This window comes from Pimephales promelas, chromosome 4, assembly GCF_988280905.1.
Source record: "Pimephales promelas chromosome 4, fPimPro1.hap1.1, whole genome shotgun sequence".
NCBI lineage: Eukaryota > Metazoa > Chordata > Actinopteri > Cypriniformes > Leuciscidae > Pimephales > Pimephales promelas.
The window spans coordinates 47776572-47802026 of record NC_142772.1 but is presented as its reverse complement, the minus strand read 5'-3'; the positions used below and the strand labels follow the sequence as shown (position 1 = coordinate 47802026).

Here is a 25455-nt window from a genome sequence, read left to right as displayed (position 1 = left end):
AGAACGCAAAATGTCCAAAAGTATTTTATTTCAGCTTTAATTCAATTGACCCGATCAGCTGAAAAATTACCAATACCAAACTCTAAAAAAATTATGTGTTGGATTTACTCAAAATACATATGCGCCATTTTTGCATCATACTTTAAGTAATCCCAACTTTAAATAATTTTACATAAAATAAACAAGATGCATGTAGTTCATGCAACATTCTTGACTTAAAAATAAATATAATGCGATGCATATATTTTTAAGTAAAGAATGTTACGTGAACTCAAATATTTTAGTACATAAAATAAAGACGTCTTTTAGTACATATAAGAAAGAGAAAGTCGTGACCGCATTACCACCTAGGGTGTGCATTATTTTTCTAATAATTTAATGGCCTGTCGTCAATTATTCCTTACATAAAATAAACAAGAAAATCTTCCTTATATACTAAATTATTTGAGTTCACATCATGAAAAAAAGGTAGAAACCTCAGTTTGTTTTCATGCCAAGAGTATAAAAGATAGTATCCATTCAATTATTTTAGAAAAAAAGGTCTGAAAATGTTTTAAATATAAAGAAAAAATAATAAATTCACCCTTTGTGATGTGGCGGCAAGGCATATGCTTGCTCTTTGTATGTGTTTCTTAGAGGTTGAATTCGTATCAAAATCTACCAAACTTCCCATATTTCTTCTGAATAGGATGTCTACTTCATAAATTGTATGAAAATTGTGGAAAAAAAATGGTTCAGATCACTCAAAACACATATGGAAATGGAGGCGCTCTTATATGGTCAGTGATTGAGTCTGGTTGTACCCTAGTGGAAGCGTTCGGTACTGCGCACACACACACACACTCTCACTGAAAGCTCATTATTTGAGACATCAACCTAAAATTTTAAACACAACTTGTTCAGATTTTCGTCTTTGATTTTTCTGCAGTTTTAGAGTATCCCAGGTTTTGAAAAAAAAAAAAATATATATATATATATATATATATATATATATATATAAAATATGAATATGAATTTTTTTACATTGTTCATTTCCATAAACTCAAGCTTCTAACTTTTTTTTTGTTTCACATTCTTAATGTATTTCACTTCTACAAAAATCTGCCAAATGTCTTCTTTAATACAAGACCAATCTTACATCTATGTTCCAAAGCATTCTCGAATTACAACCATTTAAGTTGGAAATGTGCATTTTCATGTATATTCAAAAAAAGGGGAATAACACTTAACAACCAGCAAAGTTAGTTTTTAAACAGCATTGCTACGAACTTACAATGAAACATTATTGGGCAAATGATTCTCCATTTCAGTCAACACATTTGATTGTTTTTATAAACCGAGTTATACATCAAAAGCCGGAACATTCGATCGCCTTTAAAGCCTGAATGCATTAATCACAGAGACTAGATTAATGAAAGCTTGAATCCGATGCCCGCTGACAGACAGATTAAAGCTGGGATTACAAACTCTCTGTTACGCATCATAACTCTCTGCTATTGAAAAGAAATGACGAAACGAGTTTATGAAGCGATAAACACAGCACTGAGGCAATCAGCTCCTCTAGACTCCAGATGTAGACGACTGTCCTCAGCAAACACAACACATCAATCCACAGTCTCTATTAGAGCATGTCTTCATTAGCAAATGCACACGTCACATGCATGACATAAGGGCATTCCTCTCGCACACTTTCAAACATCCGAAAGATTAAACGTCTGAAAATATGACTACAGAGAAGCAGACATTACAGCATCTTAAAGGCTTGTTCCAAAGCAAAAACATAAATAAATCATACACAGACCTGTTTTTTTTTGTGGATGAGCGACACAAACCCTCAGACATGTTTCTGTCTGAAACTTTACGGACTGAAACGAACCTCCTGTATTTATTTGCGTAACTCAAATGTTTAAGTATGTTACGGGAAGTGCTAAACACGCAGGGTCACGGGTATCGAGAGTGTGTGTTTCTTGGTGTTCTGGCAGTATTTTGATCCATGCAATAAAACAATATTTATACTGAAAAACTTTTTCTAAATAAAATCAAGACACTAATTTAAAGATGCTGGGTGCCACTAACTTGCTGAATAGGGTGGTATAGCTAGCGAACCAATGAAAGTGGGTCACAGGTGTTCTCTCTCATCCATCAAGAGCTGTTTTCCCACTTTTACATCATTATCTGTCTGAGGAAATATTGGACCCTCTTCTCGCTGTCACTTATCATGGCAAAGATAATCAACTGATCCTGAAGTGTTATTCTCTTCCCCAAACAGTGTCTAAACATCCCTAATGAAAGATTACTATAGTTAGAATATTCTGCCAAGGCGTTTAATTCGCAAAGTCTGCGCTTCAACAAAAGCTTTTCCTTTTTTAGCTTCAAAAATAGTAGCATATAAATAATGGAACAAGTAGGTTTACAGTTCCACTATATTATAAAGATGGAGGAGAGATCGTAGATGCGTTCTTATCATATGGGACATTGAGGTAATCAAACATCCATGTGTCGGTGCAGGTAAAACATGTTTGTGTCTGCATTGCAATTCATGTTAAATGCAATTCAAAGAAATAGGAGGACAATACATTGCATATAAGAGTGACTTAGAAATGTGATCAGTCATCATTGAGGACTGAAATATGATTAAAAAAAATAAAAAATAAAACAATGCAAAATAATACATACATATAATAATGCATATTTCTTATTACTTATTACATCTAATTTTATTAGTATATTTGTAGATTTTATTTTATTTATATTGTTATTTTATTTAAATTTAAATGTAATTTATGTCTATATATATAAATACATAAAATAAAAATACAATTTAAATCAAAATGTAATTTTAAATAAAATCATATAAACATTAAATAAAAATAAATGTTAATCTAATACAAACTAAAAAATTTAATTAAAAAAATATTTTAAAAATAATAATAATACAAAATTACAAATTAAATAAAAATAGGACAATGGAATGTATATATTCACGTCGCATGACAAAAAATCATCCATGACTAAAATAAATAAATAAATATTTTACAGACGGTTATGATGCAACAATTTACATTTACATTTATTTTAATTTAAATTGTATTTTTATTTTTATTTATTTATATATATATATATATATATATATACACAATTTAAATTAAAATGTAATTTTAAATAAAATAAAACATTAAATAAAAATAAATGTTAATCTAATAAAAACTACAAAATTTAATTAAAAAATATTTTTAAAATAATAATAATAATACAAATTTACAAATTAAATAAAAATAGGACAATGGAATGTATATATTCGCATCGCATGACAAAAAAATCATCCATGACTAAAATAAATAAATAAATATTTTACAGACGGTTTTGATGCAACAATTTACATTTAAATTTATTCATTTAGCTGACTCTTTTATCCAAAGCGACTTACAATTGCTATATATGTCAGAGGTCGCACGCCTCTGGAGCAACTAGGGGTTAAGTGTCTTGCTCAGGGACACATTGGTGTCTCACAGTGGATTCGAACCCGGGTCTCTCACACCAAAGGCATGTGCCTTATCCACTGCACCATCACCACCCCTCACCTCAATTTAATACGTTAAAGTGTATTCTCTAGCCTACAAGTTTTCATCCTCAAAACACGTGACCTTTGTCTTACCTCTGGCTGTATGGCCTTAAAAACAGGGGCGTCCATCAGGGTAATTTGGCTCTGAGAATCACAGAAAAGACAAAAATAAAAAGTCACATTTTCACTCAAACTGAGAGCGAGTAATCACAGCCATGAGCTCATTTTCCAGCACCGAGTTACGGCGTGCATTATGAGAAAGGACAAAATGAATGAATACAATTCATCAAAAAAATCACCACACTGAATGTTCAACAAGGTTCCTTTAAAACTTTCCTTAGAAGTCTAAATAAGACCTTGATGCATGTGAATTATGGCTAATAAACTCTCTCGAATCCCACAAATCAGGGCAACTCATAGTGAAACTGTCCTGTTGTAAATCACCACTAACGTTCTGTGTATTATTCCGAGAACGATTGAGTTATTAATCATAGCCCATCAGCTCTGACACACTGTACTCCAGGTGCAAAGGCTGTCTGATAAATATAGGAACATTATGGGATCTTTTGTGGACAAGGCAATCCCATAAAACACTGCAAATTGTTCCTTAGAAATATTATTAGTATACTTAAAAACAATTAAGAAAAAACATATAATTAAAATAATAAAAATATTGTTCTGTTGTGGCTGACGTCCGTGTTTTCGGGTTCTGGGCCAAAAAATGCAAGTGTTCCTCTGTGTGGAAATCCTTAGACATGTTTGTGAAGATTGTTTTGTAAAGAGAGCGTCTCCCTCAGACCGTAACCGAAGCTCAGCCGCACCAGACACACGTCAGCCGCGTCTTACGTCACTGAACGCGGATCCACGACAGAACCGAAGACAATAAAATGCTGAATAAAGTCGTTTTTTTGTTATTTATTGGACCAAAATGTATTTTCGATGCTTCAAAACATTGTAACTAACCCACTGATGTCACATGACTACTTTGATGACGTCTTTATTTCCTTTCTGGACAAGGACAGTATACTGGACACACATTTCTAATGGAGGGACAGAAAACTCTCGGACTAAATCTAAAATATCTTAAACTGTGTTATGAAGATGAACGGAGGTCTGACGGGCTTGGGACGACACGAAAGTCATTAAAGGAGTAGTTCACTTTTAAAAAAACTTTTGCTGATAATTTACTCTCCCCCATGTCATCCAAGATGTCCATGTCTTTCTTTCTTCAGTCGAAAAGAAATGAAGAAAACATTTTTTTTTTTTTTTTGATGAAAACATTCCAGGATTTTCTCCATATAATGGACTTCAATGGGAACCAAACGGTTCAAGGTCCAAATGAGAGTTTCAGTGCAAACTGCAAACTGTTCAAAGGGCTTTTAACGACACCAGACGATGAATAAGGGTCTTATCAAGCAAAACGATCGCTCATTTAATAAATAAATAACAAAGTTTAAGTTTTATAAGCTCAAGATGCTCGCCTTGCTCTGTTCTGTGATGCGCGTTCATGACTCTCCTGTTTGAACTAGTTCATCAAAATGAACAAATCTTTTTTCGAGTCATTTCGTTCATTCAACGAACGAAATGATTCGAAAAAGGATTCGTTCGTCATTTGCATCACAGAACAGAGCAAAGCGACCGTTTGAGCTTATAAAACTTAAACTTTATTTATTTTTGAAATGACCAATCGTTTCGCTAGATAAGACCCGTATTCATCGTCTGGTGTCGTTTAAAGCTCTTTGAAGCTGCACTGAAACTCTCATTTGGTCCCCATTGAAGTCCATTATATGGAGAAAAATCCTGGAATGTTTTCATCAAAAACCTTGATTTCTTTTCGACTGAAGAAAGAAAGACATGGACATCTTGGATGACATGGGGGTGAGTAAATTATCAGCAAAAGTTTTTTTTTTAAACGTGAACTACTCCTTTAATTACATCATTTTCATTTTTGGGTGAACCAACCCATTAAATGTCCCCAACTAAGCAAAAGGAAAAAGTGCCCTATAGGCTAGAACCCTAAGACTGTTAAAAACATGTGCCCTTAATAATACTTTAACAGCAAACTACATAGCCTTTCGTAGAAGCATTTTCCCTTTCATTGCGTCCACAAGGATGTGGAGTAGCGGAGCGCTTGAGGCCCAGTGTCAGTCAGGACGACGGTTACACAAGCGAGGTCTTGGAATAGAGCTGTTGTTTCCAAACGGAGAGGTCCCAATCGACCAGGAAAGCTACTAATGAGACTCGTGGAGCTGCATCATTACAGGACAAGACAAATGATGTAGAACCAAAGTTATCCACCAGAGAAAGCATCAATTTGAACGCTGACAGTTTTACTCACTGCAAACTCCTCTGGCGTGACTTTCAGCACATCAAACACGACAGCATCGTAGCTCTTCGCGTAGTCCGCGCTCGGGCCGTCCACAGACACGGAGCTGCTGCTTCCCTGGATAAGAGAAACAAGCTAAATTGAAGAACAATTACAGAGAAGAGATGGAGGGATGCAAACAATGGCTACTCATTAAAGGAGTAGCTCACTTTTAAAAAAGCTTTTGCTGATAATTTACTCACCCCCATGTCATCCAAGATGTCCATGTCTTTCTTTCTTCAGTCGAAAAGAAATTAAGGTTTTTGATGAAAACATTCCAGGATTTTCTCCATATAATGGATTTCAATGGGGACCAAACGGTTCAAGGTCTAAATGAGAGTTTCAGTGCAGCTTCAAAGGGCTTTAAACGACACCAGATGATGAATAAGGGTCTTATCAAGCGAAATGATCGCTCATTTAAAAAATAAATAACAAAGTTTAAGTTTTATAAGCGCAAATGCTCGCCTTGCTCTGTTCTGTGATGCACGTTCGTGACTCTCCTGTTCAAACTCGTTCATCAAAATGAATTCAACAAATCTTTTTTCGAGTCATGACTCGAAGAGTCCTAGATACGACCCTTATTCATCGTCTGGTGTCGTTTAAAGCCCTTTGAAGCTGCACTGAAACTGTCTTTTGGACCTTGAACCGTTTTTGGTTCCCATTGAAGTCCATTATATGGAGAAAATCCTGGAATGTTTTCATCAAAAACCTTCATTTCTTTTCGACTGAAGAAAGAAAGACATGGACATCTTGGATGACATGGGGGTGAGTAAATTATCAGCAAAAGCTTTTTTAAAAGTGAACTACTCCTTTAACAAATCTAACTAAATGTTCCTGTTTTGGGTTATTTTTTTGATGATGACTGTATATTATCCTTTATTTGTTCTGGTGTGGCTCTCGTGCATTGCCCACCAGCCGTCACAGAACACATCATAACTGTCGTTAAAACATCAGCTCGGTTCTTTCCATGGAAAAGCGCAGTGGTCGGGTTAGCGTGAGGTTTTCATGGGATGTGTTTCTCAGCGCTGGAAAAACCATGAACGTTCCCAGAGCCTCATTGATCTGTGATCTGATGATAACAGCATCTGAATGAAGACGCGGGTAAATGTCCATCTTATTTCCATTCTGATACTTTCCAGTAAATAAAAAAGAGCTGATCCTTACAAAAAAAAAAACAAGTAGCATGGTATTACCATAAAAATGTACCATGGAAAAACACGGTATCAGCACTATGAGGATTACAAACTCATTGATTTTAAGTTTCGGGTATTGATTTGATACACAATCATACGACCTGCTTTATATCTCCACAGATCAAATAGACTAGATTTATAAATTGGAAAGAATGACAACACAATATAATTATATAGACTGTAAGGAGATTGAATACACACTGTAAAAATGAATATGCTTTATCTAATCAATAAAGTTGTGGCAACAGATTACAAGCAATATTATTTATTAAATTAAACAAATTAGAATTGAGTAATAGTTAATCAAATTAATATTCTAATTTGTACAATTTAATTAATAATATTGCTTGTAATATGTTGTCACAATTTTATTGATTAGATAAAGCATATTATTTTTTTCAGTGCATGCATAAATATAAATTAGTATAAATATGAGTGCATAATGACAGGTGTAGAAGTCTAGCAGCAACAGTCCCACTATAATATGTGCAATAATGAGTACAGCTGACTTGCATGTACAGTAGATATGATGAATAATAACAATAATAATATTTTTTTATATGATGTATAGTGCACTAGTCCTTGCTGTTGGTATTACTGTGATTCCCTATTTTATGAGACTTTGAAATAACAAAACCATTTAGGAAGAATTATTCAGCATTACACCGTTTTGAAAGAAATCAATACTTTTATTCAGCAAGGATGCATTAAATTGATCAAAAGTAACAGTAAAGACATTTATAAGGTTGAAAAAGGTTTATTTTACAAATTAATACTGTTTTTTTTATATTCAAAGAATCCTGAAAAGAAAAATATGAAGCAGAACAACTGATTGATAATGATTAGAAATGTTTCTTGAGCATCAGATCATCATATTAGAGTGATTTCTTTTTAAAAGAAATCCATTGCATTTAAAATGAGTCAAGTTTACACCAAAAAAATTAAACAAAAATATCTGAATAACAGACAGACGTCAAAGATTAATTAAGAACTCTTTATTTTATATTGCCAACATTGAAGACGCCTGATGTTAACAAGCAGAATCACTGAAGGAGAAACCTAAAACAAACACCGATCACCATAATGGTGACTTAAATGTAAGTTTTACTCATTTTAAATGGTTAACTTTTAAGAAAACTTAAAGTATGTTTCTTGAGCATCAGATCCTCATATTAGAGTGATTTCTTAAGGATCATGTGACTCTGAAGACTGGAGTAATGATGCTGAAAGTACAGCTTTGATCGCAGGAATAAATTATATTTTATAATATATTATACAAGAGAAAAGCGTTCTTTTAAGTTGTAGTAATATTTCACAATATCACTGTTTTTATTTTTGATCAAATAAATGCAGCTTTGGTGCATATGAGATTATTTCAAAACATTAAAACGACCAAACGGTATAGCATGTATGAAAACAACAGTATTGCCATCTGATCCCATGGTGCACTGCAGGACACGCGTCAGTGAGGCTGTGGTGATGTGCAGGTCGTGGGAATGGCAGTGGAAACGAGGGGTCGGTGGATCACTCACACTGCCTGCCAGTCAGGGTCAAACACTCATTAGAGCAATGCAACGCTCCACTGCAAACCCGTAACTGTCCATCAGAGAACAGCCACCCTGTACAGGACCTCAGTGAGGACAGCAAGTGCACTGACGCAATGACATAACCCCACAAAACGCAACAGAGGGTGTTTTACCAGTGCGTGACGAAAGGTGTGTATGTGTATGTGTGTGTGTGTATATATATATATATGTATAATATTGTATAATAGAATTATACAATCCGTGACATGAAAACAATTATCGTATTTTTCCAAGATTTTGCAATGTTGCTGAATTGGGCCTGGTATTTACTAGAAGTATGCAAATAAAATTAGAAAAATATATTTTACAGTATACATGAACAGTGTTATTTTAGTATCATTAAGATCGAAATTACTGAGATCATTGGTATTTGTTTTTATTTTGAATTTCCCATTCTCATTTTAAAATGTTGGTCATTTGTATCAGTTATTTGTTATTATCAGTTTTAAATGTTTATATTGTTTTATCCATTTTATTGTTATTGTAGTACATTTCTCTGGTACTGGAATAAATATAATAAAATGATAAATATTAACTGAAATAAAAAAATAAATGTAAAAAAGTAAAAAAAAAAAATTATATATATATATATATATATATATATATATATATATATATATATATATATATACTCTATATATATATATATATACATATATATATATATATATACATATATATATATATATATATATATATATATATATATATATATTACATTTATCATTTTATAATATTTATTCCAGTACCAGAAAAATGACTTATGGTTTTAGTTTTAGTTAACTAGAATAACCCAGTACACGAGTCAGCAAAGAACCGATTGTTATAATTAAATAAATTACTCTTTCAGTCCTATCTTGTCATACTGCTGAAATAAGGAAATATAATTCGCAAATATGACCACTTGAACAAAGGCAATGAGACAAGAATTATTTAAGATGAATATTTTGTTAAAACAGTGAAAGGAGGAGTGGTTACCTCAGAGGAGGCGGAGCTAATGCTGGTGCCATCCGATAGGCCGTTTCTACGGTACATGCTGGTGAATCAGCCAATGGGGTGCAGACGCCAGGGCAACAGCGGCCCTCAGCCAGACCCCACACATGACAAATCATCCATACCTGCAGACACACACAGGAGAAACACACACCAGTTAGAGTCATCACATACAATTATCGTCACTCTTTATTACTTTACAAGATCATGAAGATGCTCAAACCAGACAATGATTAAAATCATATATCTTTGGTTCATTGCAAAATATTAAGATAGCGTGAGTCAATGTCAACAGCACAGTTGAAAGTGTTGAAGTTTTAAATGACATTTTTAACCCAACATTTGGGGTAGTCCACATTTGACCCAAATTTGGGTTAAAACAACCCGAGTGTGACACTCATTTTATCTCAGATTACCATAAAAGCACAAAGTGACCTATACAGAGAGTGTGTGTGTGTGTGTGTGTGTACTGTGTAGGGAAAACTCTAAACGTCTAGAGACTCCAAAGGGACTGGGTTTGCTCTCTTTCCCAGATGGCCAGAGGAAGTCCCAGCATACCTGACTGGCCGATGAACCGCCGGGTCGGGAAAGAAACGCAATGAATAGGAAAGAATGTGACTTTTACAGTGGAAATCCTCTCGGGGCACTCAGACGGTGATCAACACACACTTAATGGGTTTGGGGAAAGTTCTCCACACTCAGCTGGACATCTGAAACCCCATCTTTGGTCTGAGAAACGGGGATTTCATTTACAATGACAGATATTGCCGTACAGAAAGTGTTTTAACCTCAGCTCCAACTGCGAGACGCTTTTTATCTCATGTAACCATCATTCAGACTTTTTACACACACTAAAAACTCCTGGGTCAAAAATAACCCATAATGGGTTATTTTTGACCCAACTTCTGGACTAAAAAGGGACCAACCATAATGGGTTATTTTTGACCCAACATCTGGACTAAAAAGGGACCAACCATAATGGGTTATTTTTGACCCAACATCTGGAATAAAAAGGGACCAACCATAATGGGTTATTTTTGACCCAACATCTGGAATAAAAAGGGACCAACCATAATGGGTTATTTTTGACCCAACATCTGAAATAAAAAGGGACCAACCATAATGGGTTATTTTTGACCCAACATCTGGAATAAAAAGGGACCAACCATAATGGGTTATTTTTGACCCAACATCTGGAATAAAAAGGGACCAACCATAATGGGTTATTTTTGACCCAACATCTGGAATAAAAAGGAACCAACCATAATGGGTTATTTTTGACCCAACATCTGGAATAAAAAGGAACCAACCATAATGGGTTATTTTTGACCCAACATCTGGAATAAAAAGGGACCAACCATAATGGGTTATTTTTGACCCAACATCTGAAATAAAAAGGAACCAACCATAATGGGTTATTTTTGACCCAACATCTGGAATAAAAAGGGACCAACCATAATGGGTTATTTTTGACCCAACATCTGGTATAAAAAGGGACCAACCATAATGGGTTATTTTTGACCCAACATCTGAAATAAAAAGGGACCAACCATAATGGGTTATTTTTGACCCAACATCTGGAATAAAAAGGGACCAACCATAATGGGTTATTTTTGACCCAACATCTGGAATAAAAAGGGACCAACCATAATGGGTTATTTTTGACCCAACATCTGGAATAAAAAGGAACCAACCATAATGGGTTATTTTTGACCCAACATCTGGAATAAAAAGGAACCAACCATAATGGGTTATTTTTGACCCAACATCTGGAATAAAAAGGAACCAACCATAATGGGTTATTTTTGACCCAACATCTGGAATAAAAAGGGACCAACCATAATGGGTTATTTTTGACCCAACATCTGGTATAAAAAGGGACCAACCATAATGGGTTATTTTTGACCCAACATCTGGAATAAAAAGGGACCAACCATAATGGGTTATTTTTGACACAACATCTGGAATAAAAAGGGACCAACCATAATGGGTTATTTTTGACCCAACATCTGGAATAAAAAGGGACCAACCATAATGGGTTATTTTTGACCCAACATCTGGAATAAAAAGGGACCAACCATAATGGGTTATTTTTGACCCAACATCTGGAATAAAAAGGGACCAACCATAATGGGTTATTTTTGACCCAACATCTGGAATAAAAAGGGACCAACCATAATGGGTTATTTTTGACCCAACATCTGGAATAAAAAGGGACCAACCATAATGGGTTATTTTTGACCCAACATCTGGAATAAAAAGGGACCAACCATAATGGGTTATTTTTGACCCAACATCTGGAATAAAAAGGGACCAACCATAATGGGTTATTTTTGACCCAACTTCTGGAATAAAAAGGGACCAACTGATTTATGGGTTATTTTAACCCAGAAAATTGGGTTATTGTTTTTGACCCAACTTCTGGGTTACCCAAATGTTGGGTTGACACAACCCAAAACTGTAGTTAATATAACCCAACTTCTGGGTCAAAAGAAAAATGAAATAACCCATAAATTAGTTGCTCACTTTTTAACCCAGGAATTGGGTCAAAATATTATCCCTATAACCATGAAAAAGGTCACTATCTGAAAAAATAACCCCTAATTTTAACCCAACACTAATAACCCAGAAAATGGGTTGACAAAATAACCCAGGAGTGCATGCACACATTTCACTCCAAGGGAAACAATGGAAAACAGGACATTCATGCTTAAGCTCCTTTACATCCAGCCAGAGGATTTAAACTACACTGCATAAACAGCTCATAGAAATCCCCATGCGTATGTGCTCATTAACATAAGACACCTACATTTACATATTTACATATCACCTACATTTACATATCTTCAAGCACCGCTCAGAAAGTTCTTGTTGATTACGCTATTAAACATGGCCTGTTCCTGAAGCCAAATCAGAAGAGCTGGGATGACCTCTAGTGGCCTTTAGGAGTTTATGTACAATCATAAGCATGTTGTTAAATCCAGTTTTTTGGCTTATTATCAATACCATGATCTGAACGCACAAAATAACTTTGAAAAGCATACATAAGATTCTTTATGGAGAGACAAAAAAAACAACTAATATGAATATAAATAAAAAATATAAATAAATACACTAAACAAGTTTGTGGTAAAAACGTTTTAAATATTTTTGAAATATTAAACGCTTCTGCTCACAACAGTAAAATTGTGAAATATTATTACTATTCAAAATGCTCTGTTTTCTACTGTAAAATATAGTAAAGTATAATTTATTTCTGTCGTCAAAGCTGAATTTTCAGCATCATTAATCCAGTTATCAGTGTCACATGATCCTACAGAAATCACTCTAATTCGTGGAATTACTGCTCGAGAAATTATTACCATTGTTGAAAACAGTTGTGCTGCTTCATATGTTTCTAACCTTCGGGATTTCATAATTATTTGAAAGATAGAAAGTTCAAAAGAACAGCCTTTATTTGAAATAGAAATATTTCCAAACATTTTAATTGTATTTATAGTTACATTTGCATACCAATACACTAAATAGCGACTACTAACAAAACATTAAAATATAACAACTGAACTGTTGCAACTAGTTGAGTCAGTCACATTTGACCACTTACAAAATAGTTGCACCACTCATCAGCACCGCCAGGTGGCGTCTCTCAACTACACATTACTCAAACAGGGCCTTTCTAGATGCTTTATCAGAAGAGAGATTTCAGACCATCCATTTAGTGTTTATATCGCTAAAATCACATCCATAATCAACTCATTCCTATACAAACACCTCATACTGCATGCATATTAGCCTAAACTGGAAATGGTTATGTTTCTGTAATAATTAAATAATATATAATACATACTATATTTGTTGTGTTGTGAAAGTGAAACCACTAATATCAGTGCTTGTATTTTTCATTTTTTGTCTCATTTAAAACAACTACATTTGTTAAAACAAACTAAACTTTCAATATATTTGCAGGTTTAAATAATAATCCACAAGAAAAAACTGAAATAAACATGAAAGAATTAAGAAGTAATTTCTGCTTGAAAAAAAAAAAATCTTTTTGTACCATAAAGCATTCTATTTAAATTTGAGTTAACCCATGATGAACGTGTGTGTGTGTGTGTGTGTGTTCCCGACTCAGCTGAATTTGAGACGGCTCTTGTTTGTAACAGCACAACCCAAAGCGTCCGCCTCCATCACTCCAGAGCGTCTGATTATAATCTGAGAGAGTCTGCTATAATAATCCCCCATGAGTCAGTGATAATACTATCTCACACACTGGATGATCAGCACAGCACTGTCTGACATCACCCGTTTCAGAGCGGGTGTCAAACTCAAAGCCATGAAGTGTTTCCAAGGAGACCTCCCGCGTCCACTTAGTCCACTTCAATAGAGTAGGTGCCTCCATGTTTTTTTGTTATTCACAATACACACTTAAAGAACGAACACTTCACTTGAGGGGCTTCATGAACACCTGCCGGATCCTTTTCACAACATCTACAGCAAATGCATCCTTTTACAGTCCAGTTACCCATGTAAATACTATATACTTATTTTAGTAACTACAATTACTGGGTAATAACTAGTACTAACCCTGAACCTACCCCTGTTCCATGTACTTACCTTATCTTAGCCTGTACTTTCTATAAGTACACTGTAAGTACTGTACTGTAAAAGGAAGTGGTACCATATATACAGAGCAATGTATATACACTACCGGTCAAAAGTTCAGTAAGATTCTTATACTGCTAAAAAATCAGTCTTAAATCTGATTTTTAAATCTTATCAGTAAGATTAAAAAATCTTACTGATAAAAAAATCAGTAAGATTTTTTTATGTTTTTAAATGAAGTCTCTTCTGCTCACCAAGGCTGCTTTATTTGATGAAAAAAAAAAAATGACAAACAGTAATATTGTGAAATATTATGACAATTTTTTTCTATTTTAATATATTTTAAAATGTAATTTAAAAGCTGAATTTTCAACATCATTACTGTTGCTGATTACACATCAGTTTTAATGTCACATGATCCTTCAGAAATCATTCTAATATGCTGATTTTATGCTCAAAAAACATAAATTATTATTTTCAATGTTGAAAACAGTCGTGTTTTCAAAAAAAAAAATTCAATGATGAATAGAAATTTCAAAAGAACAGCATTTATTAAAAAATGTAATCTTTTCTAACATTATAAATGTCTTTACTGTAACTTTTTGGTCAATTTAACTCATCCTTGATGAATAAAAGTATTTTCTAATTTCTTTCCCCCAAAAATAAAAAATACATTCTTACTGACCCCAAACTTTTGAATGGTAGTGATTAATGTTACAAAAGCTTTCCATTTCAGATCAATTCTGTTCTTTTGAACTTTCTATTCAAAGAATCCTGAAATAAAAATGTAAAAAACTGTTTTCAACATAGATAACAATCATAAATGTTTCTTGAGCATCATATTATAATAATTTCTGTAGGATCATGTGACACTGAAGACTGGAGTAATGATGCTGTAAGTCAGCTTTGATCACAGGAATAAATTACACTTCACTATATATTCACATAGAAAACCGTTGTATTAAATTGTAATAATATTTCACAATATTGCTGGGGTTTTTTTGTATTTTTTTTATCAAATAATTGCAGCCTTGGTCAGCAGAAGAGGCTTCTTTTAAAAACATAAAAAATCTCACCAATCTAAAACTTTTGACCAGTAGTGTGTGTGTATATATATATATATATATATATATATATATATATATATATATATATATATATATATATATATGAAGAGTTCAGATGCAAAAGCCTCTAAATGCCATTTGAAATTTTCTTCTTTAATGACGATTTTTATCAAACTTGTATATTTAACTTCAATAATTTTACTTAAATAACAATTATTGCCCTTTAAGTGAAATCACTGAACTTAAATATACAAGTTTGATAAAAATCATCATTAAAGAAGAAAATTTCAAATGGCATTTAGAGGCTTTTGCATCTGAACTCTTCATATATATATATATATATATATGGTACTGAATGACAACTTGCTTACTTGGCTCAAGCTACATCATGCAAACAAGAAATTCTTCTTCTAACCACAGCTCGAGATCTGTCGTTTCAACCACACCACTCCGCGATGGTTTCGGGGAAACACAGAGAGCTATGCTGATAATGACGGATGCACCCCAGATCAAACCAGCCGGTGAGGTCGACACGACACTACTTCATTCTCACAGCTGACTGCTGAAAAACCCCGAAGATGACAGTGCAGAGTTTCCTGCCTCTGCAGCTCTCATCAAAAATGAAACTGACATTTATGACGCAGGATGTAGATGTAGAGCTGTGATATTAAAGCAGCACACACTTCACTGCAGGCCAGGTGTCCAAATATCTCTTTACACACACACACACACACACTGCCGGTGTGAGATAAAATAACATTTACATATCACATTCAGCAATGAGGCCTGTTTAATCACAGTGAAGTAATGATCAATTAAAGGGGACCTATAATGTGCAAAATTCACTTTTATATTGTTTTTGAACAATTATGTGTGTGAACAGTGCATTGTCCCAATAAATCTGAAACAGTGACTCAAAATGAGGCGTTCAGGAATGTGCTCCAATTCTTTATAGACGAATCCGGCGAAACTACCGGAAGTAAGCGGGCGCCATTACTGAGCTGTTGCTGGGTAGCGTTGCGCCATTGCCTCCTATTGTTTTAGTTGCAACTTGCGTCCACTGGAATAAATAGCCCGCGATTTACGACTGTCACTAACGTTACAACGTTAGCCCTTGTATAATGTCGAGTGGGTAAACAGTTTCCGTTATAAATTGCGTCAATGGTGGCAGTAAAATTTCAATTTTGAAGAGAAAACATTGTGAATACCCCGTGTCGACTGCCCCTGTCTGGTGCCGTACGGTTTACTGCTACACAGATTTCCTGGGCGAGTACAAGACGTGGACATTCGCGTATAATAACAATTATTTAATGACATAAGTAAAAAAAAATATAATAAATATGTGATATAGTGATCAGCAAAATCTCCTCTCTTGCTATTTTTTCTATTCAATTAACATGCTATGGTCATTAAATGGCTTTCCTGAGCTAAATGTAACGTTATGTGACATAATTGTTCTCCCGCTGTTATATTGACCTCTTTCCATGGTTTAAAAACACTAATTGGTCGATATTATGTATACTTTCTAGCTGTAACGTTACCTTACCCATGCCCGTTGCAATGTGAAAATGAGATAAATAATGGACACAAATGAAAAACATGAATTTGTTTATTTGATTTCATTTATTTATTTATTGTTGCCAAATGGACAGATCGTTTTATAGTTTCCTCGTTAGCCTAGCTAGCTTGCCAAGCTATTTTCATAAATAATCTGTAAGATCGTTTGTACCTTCATCTGTGACTGGAGGCCACTGCAATCACAGATCAAACCAACAAGTCATTCTGCCTGGCTGTAGCTGTCATCGAGGGTGCGTTCGCGTTATCACCGAGGTTTGTTTACATACCGGTGCATATGTCCATGCCGGTGTAACAGCTCAGTAATGGCGTCGCCACAAGATGGCAGCCTACACAGAACGCTCGTCGGATTCGTCAATATGAGAACACAAGCTGTTAGCTGTAGTCAACGAAATCTCATCGCGAGTCTGACTACCAACTGAAAAGGGGTCTATACTGATTTTAAACATGGTGACGTTTTTATGTGGGCGGAGCTTAGGTGGAGGCAGAACGATCCCTCTGGCCGCTTCACTAACGCTAGTTAGCAAGTTTTATTAGCTTGTTTTTTAACAATGACTGGAGAAAATCCGACATTATCTTAATGTGCAAGGTCACCCAGTGTCCAGGACCGCGATTGTTATTTCCAAAAGTTATTTTTAACGGACAGAACCAGATTGGCCGACCCGTAGCCGCCTACACGCTCACTCAATGCATGGACGATCTGACAGGATTAACGTACGTTACCTCGGTTGAGTGGTCTGACTTCTACACCTACCTTATAGAGAAACCGATCGTAAATAGAAACTGAGGGCATATAAATCTTTAGATGCCTATATGGTCCTGTACAAGACTTGTGTGTACGATCCGCAGTTCTGCCGAGCCCACGACAATGTAAAGAGTAAAGAAATAAAAGTTCCAGATATTCATTTTTCATCAATTCTTGCACCAAACAACACAACAAGATGACATTTAATAATAGTAACAATTATTTAAGCTCCTTATTATGTAGCCGAATCTGTGCTGGTTTGTATTGGCCGCCTCCAGTTTTCACTTTGTTTTGCCTCCAGCTAGCGGCGTGACGCAACTGTGACGTCGGTGCAAAAGGGGTCTATAGTGTGCTATAAAACTTGCAGGAAGTTTTAATGGTACAAAGACCTCTTGTATACCAAAAGACCAAGGTAAATATGGTTTCTCACGTCATGACTCCTTTAAGCAGTCCCACCCATTGAGCGTCAGAATCATCTTTCTTTCTTCTTCACATCCCTGTTCTCCTCTTTTCCCCACTAGCTCCCTTGGCGGTTGATGTGGCGCGTTGAATGACACTCGATCCGTTAGAGATGCCGAGTGTGCTTGCGGGCTGCAGTGATGTCATGTATTGAATCTCAGATCAGCTCTGGAGCATCTGAGGGAAAGTCCACCGGCAGAATCGGACTCCCTCATTCCTCCACACATTTAATACGCTGAGGGGAATTTTTCCTGTCATTCGCAGCTAAACATCTGGGCCCGTATTCATAAAGAATCTTAATGCAAAGAGTCGCTCCTGGTGACAAAATTCTAAAAAAATTCTTAGAAATGTGGGCGTTTAATAAAAAATTAATTTTTGATATGTTTTAGCTCACCTCAAGGGCATCCAAGATGTAGGTGTCTTTGTTTCCACAATTTTGACATTTTTCAGTCAAACCGTTGTTGTCTATCAGTCATACACTGGAGGCTAAGGGGGTCCACCAAAGAGCATGCACAGAGAAGTCCATATTAAACATGATTTAATGACTCGTAAATGTAAGTACACATTGATGGCCTAAGACACGAAACGAGCGGTTTGTGTGAGAAAACGAACAGTATTTATTAGGGCTGGGTAAAAATATCGATTCATCAATGCATTGCAATTTTTTGCTTCTCAATTCAATATCGATTCATCAAATCCTATGAATCGATTCAGCCATCCAGGCCAGTGGCGGCGCTGTGGGCTACACTCTAGTGAGAGCGTTCTGCGTTGTACAAGTCGCGCTTTAGCCCTTAGCAAAACAGCGCGATGACGGACAGCAGCTGCACTCCGTTCAAGCCTGATTCAAGACTGCACCGCCAACATTAAAAGCCGACGTTTGGGCTCATTTTGGATTCCACTGTAAGCCGGGAACTATGGAAGCTTGTTTCCGCCACAGAATGGAAAATAAAAAAGGTAATTGCGACTTTTTATCTCACAATTCTGACTTTTTTTTTCTCACAATTGGGAGTTTACCTCTCGCAATTCTGACTTTATTTCTCAGAATTGCAAGATATAAAGTCAGAATTGCGAGATATAAAGTCACAATTGCGTGATATAAAGTCGCAATTGGGTGTTATAAAGTCAGAAATGCATGATATAAAGTCAGAAATGCATGATATAAAGTCAGAATTGCGTGATATAGTCAGAAATGCATGATATAAAGTCTATGAGATATAAACTTCTGAGAGGGAAAAAGGTTAGTATTTTTTCCCCCTTAGAATTGGCCTGATAACTCGCAATTGCTGTTAAGTGTGATCAGCTATTAAGTGTTATTGTTTACAAAATTATAATTAGAATATAATATTGCACTTTTTTGAGTATGCACATTTTGTGCTTCTGTTTACATTTCTTTTATAACTTGTATGTATAGGAAGAAAGAAATATACTTTCTACTACTTAGTTACTTGCACTTTAGAGGTGTTGTTAAAGCACTGTACAGTGCTTGTCACAGTTGTGTTTGAATTCAACACATACAATATTGTAAATTTTTATTTATGCTGAATAAACCATGACAGGAAACAAACATGCTGGGGTCAATTTGTTCTTTAACATTGGTAAAACTGCGCACATTACTTAAAAAATATACTCAGGCACTTAATTACTTGTGTATTTACTTATTATTGAATCGATATCGAAGTTAATAAGTCAATATTGAATCGAATCGAAATCGAATCGAATCGAAGCCTCAAGAATTGAAATCGAATCGAATTGTGAAATACCTAACAATACCCAGCCCTAGTATTTATATCGTGCAACAATGTTGATACAATCTTTATTTGAAGCCTCAAGGTACTTTCAAATGGTGATTTGCTCTATTTTGATCGCTACCGTTGACATCAGTGTTTATATCTGAACTATAATCACGTCTGTGATCAAAAATAATGATAAAGAGAAGCGGTTTCATGACGACTGCTCTCTCTGGATCAGGACGGATCTTAATGTTTGCTGTGATCACACTTGTCAGAGGTTTATGGACAGAGCCGAATCATTGTTATTTTTTAATAAGATTGTGTGGGTGTTTTAATCGAGATCGCCATCTTTTTACGATTAATCGTGCAGCTAGTAGCGGTTTAAAAATGTTCAGTCAGGCAGTGATTATCACATAATAAACCCCCTTGAGTGTGCTACAAAACAGCCCTGCTCCGTGAGGCCATGATCACCCTTTCAGCTTTTTGCACTTTTTCCCCTGACATCTCATTTGAGGGAAACTACTTTGAAACTTTCTCCAAGTATGACATCCGGGGTGAAGTATCCCTGCTTTCACTATGTTCAGGGTTCAGTTTCCACAGGCAACCGTCAAAACCCATTCAGACACTCGCAACAGCAGCCAGCCGGCCCACATTCCTAGTGGTTTGCTGTTGCCATGACGACGGTCCCTTAGAGCCCAAGATTGTGGAAGGGATGAGAAACGAAAGGTCTGTTGCCAAGTATGATCCCTGGGATGAAAAATGCAAACATCAGTTCAGCAAGAGCTGCTGTATAAATCACCACTGAGGATAGATGTGTTTTGCTAATGTCTCTGCACTCTTAGAAGAAATGGTTCTATTTAGAACCAGAAATGGTTCCATCCCCCGCTTCATATATGAAACACTAAAATGGTTCTATATAGAAACATTTTTTTTTTTTTGGTAAAAGGTTCTATTGGCCAAGTACGGAACCCCAGGGTTCTATATAGAACCCAGAGGAACCCTTTTTTAAGAGTGTTTAGAACCTTTTAGGGGTTCCAAATACATAGCGCTGATAGAACCTTTTCAGGTTCTATATAGAACCTTTTCTTCTAAGAGTGTGGGCCTGCGTCGTGTCAAATGGCAATTGCTGCCCTAATCGTCTGTGTTGAATAGGGTGGTTTGTACTTGGCTGGCAAATGACTAGTGATTGACCAGTATATCAGTTTTTGGTCATTCAGCATCAGCTGATAATCCTGCCTGCTTAAAGGGATACTCCACATTGACTTCCATTTCTGGTCCCATTGACTTCCATTATATATATTTTTTCCTACTATGGAAGTCAATGAGACCAGAAACTGTCTGGTTACTGATATTCTTCTAAAAATCAGAAAATCGGCTGAATGCATTTGAAAACGGTAAAACCCAACTGTTTAACTCTGGGGGAGTGGTAAAATGAGCCTATTTCCAAAAAAAAGTGGAGAATCCCTTTAACTCAGAACAAAAGTGCTTTACCCCATTGTGTGTGTGTGTCTATACACACACACACACACACATACATATATATATATATATATATATATATATATATATATATATATACACACACACACACACACACTCTAAACAAAAATGGTGCTATATAACCCTAAAAGTGGTTCATTGGCTTGTAATCATAGGGGAACCACTTTAAAATGGTGCTATGTAGAACCATAAGAGGTGCAATAGAGCACCTTAACCACCCCAGAGAACCACTGAAGAACCGCTGAAGAACCAAACTGGGCTTAACAGGTTCTTTAGTAGTGGTGCAATAACACCATGACCACCAACCCCTGAAGAACCGCTGAAGAACCTTTTTTTTAGAGTGTATATATATATATATATATATATATATATATATATATATATATATATATATTAGGGCTGTCACTAAAACAGCATTAACGCAAACCCATTTTAACAGTGCTCCTTCTTTTTGACCTTGCAAACTTCGTAGTTTTTTCCACATGCTTTTGCAACAGGACGTGGCATGCGCGTTTTGTTGCGTCAGGACGTTTTGTTGCTTCGTCGACCAAAGCACAAGCATATCTAGCTAGACCGGAAACAAAATAGGCACGACGCCGCACACATTTGTTTAGGCTTGCGAGCCGGGCAAATAGTAGGTTTAACGTTAAGTTTTGAGTGGTTGACGAGCGCGATACGCCGAAATGTTTGCCAATACGCTGATTTCACGCAGCGCCATTTTGTAATGGCTCCGGTGGGAAGAAAATCGGAAGTGTCGCTTTTAATCATAGGAGAGCCACGAAGCAAGCCGATCCACATTTCCATGTTGATAAGAGCATTAAAATGAGAAAAAAATAATGGGATGTATATATATATTTATATATATATATATATATATATATATATTATTGCAATCATTTAAAAAGTTACAGGGTCATCAAAAGAGCTGCTTTTATAACCAGAATAGCAGAAATGACCAGGTGGTCATATCTCCAATATCTTCACCCCGACGCATGCGCACTCCTACACAAATAGAGACGATTGAGTCAGAATCTAATATTTCACACACTTCGATAACAGATGCTGTGTATTTATTAAGCAGTGTGGTTCAGAGGGGGACGATTTAAACCGGCACCCCTTTGAGCCGACGTCTGCAACACCTAAAAATAAGCAGGCGTCAAAACAAGAGCACAGCGGAGCAAAGAGCAGAAAACACACACACACAAATATCAATAGAACAGAGAGAGACACGGTCAAACAGGACGACCGGTTAAACCTAATGATCCACCCATATCTCTTATTAAATGTCTAAAGCAAATGTAGAGAACTGAACACTGATACACATTAAATATAAACACATATATACACACACACACACACACACACATATATATATATATATATATATATATATATATATATATATATATATATATATATTAGGGCTGTGCAAAAATTAGTTGCGATTAAACGCATTCAAAATAAAAGTCTGTGTTTACATAATGTATTTGTGTGTGCTGTATATAATTATTTTGTATATATAAATACACACACATGCATGTATATATTTAAGAAAATGTGTTATTCATATATAAAATATTTATATTTATATAATATAGATTATGTATTTATATATATATACAAAATTGAAATGCAAATAATTCTTAAATATATACATGCATGCATAGGTACTTGTATATACAAAATAATTACATACAGCACACACAAATATATTATGTCACACAGACTTTTATTTTGGATGCGATTGATCGCAATTAATTTTTGCACAGCCCTAATATATATATATATATATATATATATATATATATATGAAGAGTTCAGATGCAAAAGCCTCTAAGTGCCATTTGAATTTTTTTTCTAGAATGATCATTTTTATCAAGCTTGTATATTTAAGTTCAGTAATTTCACTTAAATGGCAATGAAGATTACCTATTAATTGTTATTTAAGTGAAATTACTGAACGTAAATATACAAGTTTGATAAAAATCATCATTAAAGAAGAAAATTTTAAATGGCATTTAGAGGCTTTTGCATCTGAACTCTTCATATATATATGTCATTTATAACAGACAGTCAATTAAAGTCCCCGTGAACCGGAAGTTGCAAACGATTTTTCTCCAGTGCTGTGACGTATTTCCAAGTGAAACGGAATATTGAACAGAGGGCAGGGTTTTACTCTAGCGCTCCTCCTCTCCATCTCTCGCTCATAGCAAACTAACGGTTTGAGGGGAGTGGTTAAGCGTTTCCCCACCCAAACTTTGAAACCTACGTCATCAGAAAAAGAAACCGTTCCAGACCGGAAGTAACTTTTCAGATTTTGATTAAAGATTACTAAGGTAAAACATTTTTTTAATATATATTCACTTGCACGGATTAATTGTTCACCACAAGACTAGTAATATGCGCTAACAAAGTAAATAGGTTCAATTTTGATTTCACGGGGACTTTAAAAAGTAAATCTTACTTGGAATTATTTTTATTTAAAGTATATTATTCAGACACTATATAATTATTTACTTAAATCATTGGGGGTTTTTTTTAACTCAAACACATTGTTTTTAGAATTGGTGTTTTTATGGTGTTTATTTACTTCAAAAAGTACCATATTTTCTATATAAATTATGCTTATTTTTATGTTTTATTTTTTAAACTACACTCTAAAAAATGCTGGGTTGATTTAACCCATTTTGGGTCAAATATGGACAAACCCAATTTTTGGATTAAAAAAAATGCAATTTATAAATGTAACCCAAAAGCTGGGTTTGTCCATATTTGACCCAAAATTGGGTTAAAATAACCCAGCATTTTTTAGAGTGTACATTAAAATATGATTCCAATAAGTTCTTAGAGCTAAAACCTAAAGATGAAGTGACTTTGCCGTCTTATTTTGGCTTATTTTAGACTGCTCTAAATGACAGTTTTTCCCATTCATTTCTATGGGTGCCCATTTTTGACCCAAATACAAGATTAAGGAGGGTTTTTTTTTCACCCACTTAACATCTCCAGGCAAGAGCTTCAGTATTATCTTTAATTAATCAAGTTCTTGTATTCAGCTGATTCAGAGTCAGCATAACTCGTCGCTGTCAGAGTTCTTGATCACTGATTGTGCATGTGATGTAAAGCCACAGTTTTTTAAAGCATTAATTAGACAGCATGTGTTAATGGTCCTGGAGGAGTCGTATATTAGGCCTCTTATTACTGCATACTGTATAATTATGCCACTGAAACTGCCTGAAGTTGTTAGTTTAATATAATGAACATTATACGTCACTGAATGACTGTTTATTCAGACGGTTTGTGGTTTGTACTGTAAGCAGATGATGGTCAGACTGGATTTAAGGGACTCACAATCTGGAGAAAATATCAATAACACACTTACACTTCCTCCTCAAGTTCCAAGCTGTTTTACAGACCAATGTTTACTTATTAAAACTACATTTTGTTCAATAAAACTCATGTTTATATGATTCATTAAAATTGATTAATCTCATCCAAATATTTCATATATAAATATAAATTTCATATATAAATAATATTTTTTTCTTAAATATACAAGCATATGTGTGTATTTATATATATATATAAAATAATTACAGTGCACCTACATATATTATGTAAACACAAACTTTTATTTTTGATGCGATTAATCGCGATTAATCGTTTGACAGCCCTATTCTAGTATGCTCAAAAAACCTTTTTGATATTTTGAAAAAACAGCAATATTTAAAACAGTAATATTTATGAAATATTGTAAAATCCAAATTTATTCCTGTGATTTTCAGCATCATTACTCCAGTCTCCAGACAGTCACATGATCCTTCAGAAATCCCTCTAATATGAGGATTTGATCCTCAAGAAACATTTATCATTTGATACTAATACTACTTATTAATTATTATATTTATAAATTATATACTAATTAATAATTATTTATTATTATTATCAAAAGTTTGAAAAGTTCAAAAGAACAGCATTTATTCATCTTTAGTTGCATTATAAAGGCATTTGTTGTCTCTTGATCCATGCATTGAATGCATTGGAGAATAAAAGTAATCTCCCTCACCACAATAGTATAGTG

The 25455-nt window shown here is 34.8% G+C and overlaps 1 protein-coding gene across 2 annotated transcripts in view; it reads right to left on the bottom strand.

Moving 5' to 3' along the window:
• The window catches only part of LOC120465305 (ras-specific guanine nucleotide-releasing factor RalGPS1), a 144595-nt gene that overhangs the window by 115815 nt on the left and 3325 nt on the right, over positions 1-25455 (bottom strand). For both annotated transcript variants that reach the window (XM_039654984.2, XM_039654985.2), the window contains exons 2-4: positions 9685-9824; positions 5901-6005; positions 3656-3706 (exon numbers count right to left, since the gene is read on the bottom strand). In XM_039654984.2, coding sequence (XP_039510918.2) covers positions 3656-3706; positions 5901-6005; positions 9685-9741 — 213 coding nt within the window. In that variant the 5' untranslated portion in view covers positions 9742-9824. The remainder of the gene's footprint in view (positions 1-3655; positions 3707-5900; positions 6006-9684; positions 9825-25455) is intronic.